The sequence below is a fragment of the Hydractinia symbiolongicarpus genome, chromosome 6, assembly GCF_029227915.1.
Source record: "Hydractinia symbiolongicarpus strain clone_291-10 chromosome 6, HSymV2.1, whole genome shotgun sequence".
Lineage (NCBI taxonomy): Eukaryota > Metazoa > Cnidaria > Hydrozoa > Anthoathecata > Hydractiniidae > Hydractinia > Hydractinia symbiolongicarpus.
Genome location: NC_079880.1, coordinates 20,260,332 through 20,267,850, shown reverse-complemented (window position 1 = coordinate 20,267,850; position 7,519 = coordinate 20,260,332). Strand labels below are relative to the sequence as shown.

The 7,519-nt window shown below is 32.2% G+C and overlaps 2 protein-coding genes across 2 annotated transcripts; both read left to right on the top strand.

Moving 5' to 3' along the window:
- The first annotated feature begins 1,088 nt into the window (after positions 1 to 1,088).
- Positions 1,089 to 4,319, top strand: LOC130647872 (uncharacterized). Its single transcript, XM_057453878.1, has 3 exons — positions 1,089 to 1,756; positions 3,086 to 3,567; positions 4,172 to 4,319. The coding sequence occupies exons 1-3, from the start codon at positions 1,463 to 1,465 to the stop codon at positions 4,317 to 4,319; spliced, it is 924 nt and encodes a 307-aa protein (XP_057309861.1). The 5' UTR covers positions 1,089 to 1,462.
- Positions 4,320 to 4,405: 86 nt separating this feature from the next.
- Positions 4,406 to 6,495, top strand: LOC130647871 (glutamate receptor ionotropic, NMDA 1-like). The gene is made up of 3 exons (XM_057453877.1): positions 4,406 to 5,014; positions 5,584 to 5,747; positions 5,889 to 6,495. The coding sequence occupies exons 1-3, from the start codon at positions 4,406 to 4,408 to the stop codon at positions 6,268 to 6,270; spliced, it is 1,155 nt and encodes a 384-aa protein (XP_057309860.1). The 3' UTR covers positions 6,271 to 6,495.
- The last annotated feature ends 1,024 nt before the right edge of the window (positions 6,496 to 7,519 follow it).

Below are 7,519 nucleotides of genomic sequence, written 5' to 3'. Positions count from 1 at the left end.
TCAGAATCTGATAACATTAAAATTAGCAAAAAGGTTTAAAATAAAAAATAAAACACTTCTTTTTAAATTTTTATATTGAAAAAGCTTTCCGTAATTGAGTTAGACATGTAAGTCGGTTACAAAAAGAGTCGTTAATAAATAAATAAATTTGAAGGTGTTTTGTTTTTTATATTGTACTGTTGTTTGCTGATATTGTAAATAAAATGGTATAAGCCTTTATACCTCTTTATTTCCATATTAACCTTTATACAGTCTTACGTTTTAATTTGACAAATATTAACCTATTGCTATCTGCATGCCTTGGAAGTAAGTTACAAGTTAAACATCATCAACCAGCACATTACAGATGGCACCTTTTATTTTTTGTGTCTTTCTTAAAAAGCCATCTTTTAAGTATTAAATTTTTTTCGGGCTGACGCATGTTTAAATTCATGTTGCAAAGAGAATATTTTAAGTTAGTTTGCAACCGCCTAAGATGAAGCTTGTTCTTTCTTTACTTTTTTTGCCACAAGTTTGACAAATGTACTTAATATTGTCAAAGTAAGTAACTTCAGTAAATATATTATGTACATCATAAATGCTGCGCTTGAAAATTATTACAGACTACGATTGCACACAACACAAATGTAAAAAGGACCTTGCCCAATCTCTTTCTCGAATAATAACACTTTTTAATTCGTTTTCACCTATCATTACTTTGCATTTCTTATTCATGTTAATGTGTTTGGATGCACAAATAGATAGCTTAAATTTTGTCTGCGTTTGTAATGTAAATGCCAGACATCAGTTTCTAGTACACACACATTAACAAATTGAATTTCAAACAAAATACTAGTTCGCTCAAAACATTCTAGGTAAAATGCCTAAATAGAAAGCGAATTCATTCTACTCTTTTAGATTGATAAGAATTTAAAACATCTGCCAATAAATATTTCAAAAAACATTTTGTTGTGTCATTGTGCTTGAACTTTGTAATTTTCTTTCTATTTTCAAACTGCCTAAAAGAAAAGTTTATCCATTTATCCATTTACCAATATTACTTTCGATATCTTTAAAAAACTGATGTGAAAAAGATAGAAAAACAAAACTAGATGCAAGACGGAAAAAATTGTGCACACATATTGAAAAGAAAGGAAATTATTTCGTGTATTTAAAGTTTTCATAGCGAATTACAAGGAAAAACATTATGTAGCCCACCTGCTGCCAAGTATTGTTCTGGGTTTATAGATAACATTCCACAGCATGATATAATCGAATTTATTTTGTTTAGAATTTGCTTTTCTTGTGTTTTGTGAAGTACATTTTGCGTCACTCAATTATAACTTTTGGGGAGTGGAAAAGTTGATTCGAAACACAAGTTAAAACTCTGCATTTCTATACAGGTTGTCGTGTTTACCGCTTGTGGATTAAGAACAACGCTACCAGTAGCATCAGTAACAGAAAGTCAAATAACTTGTTTGATATGAATAATGTAATTAAAGTAGCAGCAGTATTAATTACACAAATCCTAATGAGTAGCGAAAAAGGAATTTATGTAAATCAGCGTAACAATACAGGATACCCATTTTCGGATACGAATAAAATTAACATATCCCTAGGCAACGTGTCTAATGGACTAATATCACTTTCTTCTTCTTATACAAAACACAACAAATCAAATTCTAAGTTTATATATCTGGTGGATGAACGACAGAAAAATATATTGGATGCTTTTGGTGGACAAAATATTCGCACATTTGTACCAAATACACTTAAGGTGAGTAACGGAAGTTAAAATTTTTAAAAATAATGCTGAAATAAATTACGTATTTATCTGTTATTGTCATTAAACGCATATTTCGTAAGTATATAAGTACATTTTGATCTTTGAACCCATTTTTACTTACATACATATATTTGATTGAGGCATTATAATGATGTGTATTGACACTTTCGCAACAACTAGATATTGCCCATATATTTCTTGGATATCAAGATTATCACTCGGGGTAAGCGATATTTCACAAATTGCAGCTGAGTGGTAATTTGTCTTACAAAATAAAGTAAAACTGTATTTAAATTAGCGAACGGTGTGCATTCCTTTAAATAATAGCGGCGAAATGAACGGCCGTTTTTATAAGAATACCATTCTAACCATGAATTTTGAGAATAAAAGACAGCAAAGGCGTTAAATCAACTAAGAAGAAGAAGTGATAACTCATTATTAACGTAATTAGACATAGAAGAGTATTATTTGTTATGACTTAAGAGACAAAAAAGAGTAAGTATATATGTCAACTGTTACCACTTTCATGTATTCCAGGCATTACTCTAGTAAAGTACTGAACGTACAAGATTATAGTTACGTTAACTTCGTAAATGTTTTATCTTGTCAAACGTACAGCATGTTGTGATGTAACGGCAAACTTTTCAACATTTGGAAGTAAACACTCTGTTATGGTGCAAAATGCACTAATAGCTATAAATGCATTTCTCTGCATTAATCTCTGCGCGAGACGAAAAGCCACGGAAACACGAAATAGCGAATGAAATATATTTTTATCCACTTTGTTGCAACAGGTAAGCTCCTGTGGAATTTTAAACCGTGAATTCTTTAATGGTCTTACGGGTAGTCTCTAGTATCAGAAAACTCCAGTCGCGTGTGTTTGTAACAGGCAAAGTGGATGTGGTTGTTTTTTTTCTTAAAAAAGTATGTCTTTGTGCCCCCCCCTCAGTGTTACAACGACTAAAAAATTTGAGGTAAAATAGGGTATATTATGTTTTGGTCTTTAACAGTTTAATTTTAACTCGTTTACGACGTTAAGCCGTTATATTTCAACGAATTAATGTCTTATTTTCTCAGGTGCACTGTTTATAGAATTTATACATGCAGAATAATTAGTTTCACCCAGACTAAAATTCCCGTCCATATCATAAGTTATTGTAGATAACATTTCTTGACGTTCAAGCGTTTAAACGAACATTCCACAAGTGTTCGAAGTTACTTTCTGTTGCACATTTCTGCTGCAACGCTTGCATAGATGAAGACATTTTTCATTCTAAGAATGTTAACTAGAGTTCTTTCTATATTTTTGTTCCTATTTAGGACGAAAGTGATCAACAGGAACATTCTGTATCTTATGATACAAAACATAGTGAAAACTTGAAAGAAATCATGAAGCAGTTTGCAATGACGCAATTGTTGATCGTTACGTACAAAGATTGTAATAGCATAATAACAAAAACAATACGTGCAAACTTAAAGGAAGGTAATTTGGAATGTGTCTGTAATGCGATGCACAACGATCAAATACTACATAACATACCACAGCTTCTTGAAAAAACTGAGGTAGTGTTGCTCCTGTTATCGGCACTGGACGCGAATGTGGTATTGGAGAGAATGTTGCATTATGAAATGAAAAGGGTTATATTTGTAACAACAGGCATACCTGCGCAGGTCTTCAAAGGACTGAAAATATCGTACCCGAAGTTAAACTTGGTTAATCTTCTCAACAGCGTAGCTGGGGAAATAATAGCAGATACCAAAAAGGTTACAGAGTTCCTACAGGGAAATGATTTAAGTAATATGTAAGTTGCTGGACTTTGTTTTTACATCATATCAAAATCAAGATATAAGATAAGTTGTTTCTTACTGATTGCAATACAAAGTGTTCAATTCTAATGTCACCATTAACCATCTGCTTGAAAAATGTCAAGCATATAACATGCTGGTAAAATCCAATTTTCAAGTAGAAATATTTCAATTCGTATTTGAAATCAAGAAAATAAGATATTTCTGTCCAATCAGAGGGTGTAGAAATTGCTGATAGAGTAATGTAAAAACAAATCTTAAAATATAGCTATTCCTAAACGAAGTGACATAACTTGAGTAAACGTTTTAAGCAGACTGAAGAATATAATAAAACCTAAGAAAAATAAACATTGCCATTCTTGTCGAAGCGTTTGTTGTTTATCCAGGAAGTGATTTATTTAGTGGTTTATTTTTACTTTTTACTTGTGAAAAAAAACAGGTTTTTTTGGAATTATTTTCTAGCAGAATTTTTTTCCAGTATAGTTTTTTCGACTAAAATATTAGCTGTGGAATCAGCGCTCTAAATTATGCTTAAAATAAAAAAAATATTTTATTTAAATCAACTAGACGCTTTATTTTTACAAAATTCCTATTTTTTAGAATTGAAGTCTTGCCGATGTTGTATACGAACATTGACAGAAACGGAGAAAAATTGTCTCGTCCAAAAATCACATTTGTAAAGAAGACATGGAGGGCTGTTAGTGTCTATATGCTCCGTATTGCATTTTGCTGCCATTTGAGCCAGTAAATAATATTTGCGTTGTTGGCTTACCATGCCGAATTCCTGACACAAGCAAAAATGATACAAAATGGAATTATTCGTGTTGCTCTGGTATGGCAGTGGATCTACTTAAGTTAATTTGCAACGAATGGCAGATTAACTTTGAACTTTATATAGCGGAGGATGGAGCATTCGGAGCCTTAACGAATGGCACATGGAATGGCATCATCAATGAAGTTTATTCTGGCAAAGCAGATATTGGTGTTCAAGGAATTACACCTACAGCCGAAAGGAATAAGGTTGTTGATTTTTCAGAAGGCTATCGATATAATTACTATTTCATAATTCGCCGAACTGCGCTAAAAAAGTTATCATTTTTCAACTACAAGTTCTTAGAACCTCTGGATGCTCTTTTGCTTTTAATGATGGTCGCGTCAAGCATAATACTTCAAGTTATGCTGTTTCTGTTTGAAAATGTCACCACACGTGGTTTAAAGATCGAAAAACGTTTTACCTGGCGAGATGTCCTTGCATATTCCACAGGCTTAGTATTCCAACGTGATATTGGAGGCAGAAATCCTATCAGCTTTTATGGGCGTCTATCTTCCTTGGCTTTTGCTGTTTCCATGATTGTAATAATGTCAACGTACACTGCAAAATTGACAGCAAACGAAATCAATAACCAGGAATCAGATGGCTTTCTGGGAATAACTGACCCAAAGGTATTTTCATTATTATTTTTTGTTGTTAGTTTTTTTAAAAAAAAATTAGGTGTATTGCGTGAGTTTGCGAAGAGACCTTATTGTCTAAAAACTATTTTTTTATCTAATAAAACTCAGTTGTAACCATGATTTATTTATGAAGCAAACCCCCCATATTGCCGTGTAACAAAAATGGCGCAATGTGTCGTATTTTTCTAAGATTATCAATATTATAATACACGTACACGCGTTTGCCGAGTATTCAAGTATTATTACTAATATTAAATTAAAAGCGTTTAATAATAAAATAGCTGCAAGATCTAACATCGCTCATCCAATGTACCACTTTATACAGTCAGACGACATACCGTACGACTTAATAAGTTTTACAAAAAGCATCTACAAGGTATACAACAGAATTTATATGCAGTAACATTAAATGATAGAGACTTCTACGCTGATAAATTTTCACTTTCGATGTCGTCCAGCTTGCCATCGTTCCTTAAATTTGATGAGATGTTTCTTATCTCTGTTTGAATGATTTTACACTTGTTGTTAATGAGCGAAAACACAAGCCTTTTTTTTTTTAGATTTTAGAACCAACCACAGAGTTTAAGTTTGGAACAGTGAAAAGCACAAGTATCGAAGGTTTCTTTCAACACCACCCTTCAACAAAGTTTCAAAGAGTTTACGACTTTATGAAACCATATTCTGTCAAAAATGACGAAGAAGGCGTAAAAGCTGTAATATCTGGGTAAGAAAAATTGTAGTAAATTGAAAGTACACGGAACAAAGTATATCAGCAAAGCAAATCACAAGAAGTCTTCTATTCTTTTATAAGAAATCTACAACAATACAAAAAGATGAATAAAACCGGCCCCGTTCTTTTCTTTAGAAAAATAGATGCATTCATCGCCACCACATTTGTGTTACCTGTAACTTCCAAAACTGAATACTGTTTTAAAACAAAAGCATTTATTGACGAACGCTACCAAACTGAATTGGCATTTGCTGCCCAAATGAAGTCGCCAATACTAAAAAAAGTTTCCCTGTCGATATTGAAATACAAAGAAAACGGCGAAATTAACAGATTGTATAAAAAATGGTGTTACCAACCAGTATGTAAGTCGTTCAAAGAAGAAAATGCAAGATTTGGATTGGGATACTTTGGTGGCTTTGCTGTTTTCATCGCTGTTTCTCTACTTGTATGCCTAGCAATACTTGGAATAGAGCATGTTTACAGCAGGAACATAGCAACTAAACGTGCCCAAGAATGAATCTCCAAAGGATAACTTCAAATTTACTTACTTTTATTTGACAAAAGCAAAGTGTTGTAATGGATACTTTAAACATTTCATCTAATGTTAAAGTCAAATATAATATATAACTATAACAAGGATTTGCAAAAAAAGTATAGGCTTTTTTAGAATATACTTTTCCCAGTTATATATTTTATTTATATTTTTAAAGAGGAAAAGCATGTGCGCTTCTGTACAAGATTTTTTTTTCTCTTTTTTCATTGTTTTAATAAAAGTCTTCACTTAATTTAGAAGTTTTATTTATACAAAGTCACGAAATTTTACATTTATTTTTAAATGTTACTTGCTTGTTTATCTGTATGTTATTTTATGATTGGTGTCTATATGCTTAGTTTTTAATCTCAACTAGTTCAGAGTTGGTTTAGTTCTGGAAATAATTCCATTTTTCTTAGTATTCGTAAAGTTTGTGTCATTTTCGAAAAACATAATTTCTTTCACGGCGTTAAGAAACTGGTCTGTTGATACGGCATGATTAGTTTTTGTTTGTTTTTATAGACAAATCATGTCATAAATCGAGCCATTTGATTAGCAGGGATTTTTATTGTATGCTAATTTAAATTCAAGGTAAACAGGTTTTAAAACGAAAGGGAATGTAATTTGTTATAATTTTGTGTCCGGACAAACTCACAGGTACTCAAACATTATTATTGTTCTTTTCTATTGTATTTATTGCGTTACATTTGTAGCTTTTTGATAAGAGCACAATAAATTTTTGTTGCTTTAGGTGGATTTCACGGGTTTTTTTAACTGTGGTATGTACTAATATATACTAACTCGCTAAATCCGTCTGCCTATCTGCAAAAAAAAATAAGTGAGTTATTTTCCCCTTAGAAATAGTCGCAGCAAAAGGCGGATTTAGAGATAGTGCACAATATGGTCTAAAAATTGAATATACTTTAATTTTTGGAGTAGTATTTCCTAATTATTGTATTTCCACAAAAATAAGGCGTTCTATCTACTTTTTTCTTTTCTTGGATCTCCTCCTAGGACCAAATGACCACGCGGTACTCCACAGCGGTTGCTATGTTCTTCGAACTCTTGGTTTATCGCGTGATGCGTGGTCTTTTTATTCCCACATATTGTGCCATAGTTGTTAGCTGACTCACCAAAGATGCCGGCTGTACTTTTGCCACACCTTAAACTGGTGCGAAACTCCCTTCTTTCTTAGCAAAATATTTTCTTGTAAATGTTCTGGTGCAACTGGTGC

Coding starts and splice junctions, on each gene's coding strand:
- LOC130647872 (XM_057453878.1), top strand. CDS start 1,463: ATGAATAATGTAATTAAAGTAGCAGCAGTATTAATTACACAAATCCTA. Junction 1,757..3,085: donor TTGTACCAAATACACTTAAG/GTGAGTAACGGA, acceptor GTTCCTATTTAG/GACGAAAGTGATCAACAGGA. Junction 3,568..4,171: donor GGAAATGATTTAAGTAATAT/GTAAGTTGCTGG, acceptor CCTATTTTTTAG/AATTGAAGTCTTGCCGATGT.
- LOC130647871 (XM_057453877.1), top strand. CDS start 4,406: ATGGCAGTGGATCTACTTAAGTTAATTTGCAACGAATGGCAGATTAAC. Junction 5,015..5,583: donor TGGGAATAACTGACCCAAAG/GTATTTTCATTA, acceptor TTTTTTTTTTAG/ATTTTAGAACCAACCACAGA. Junction 5,748..5,888: donor GTAAAAGCTGTAATATCTGG/GTAAGAAAAATT, acceptor TCTTTTCTTTAG/AAAAATAGATGCATTCATCG.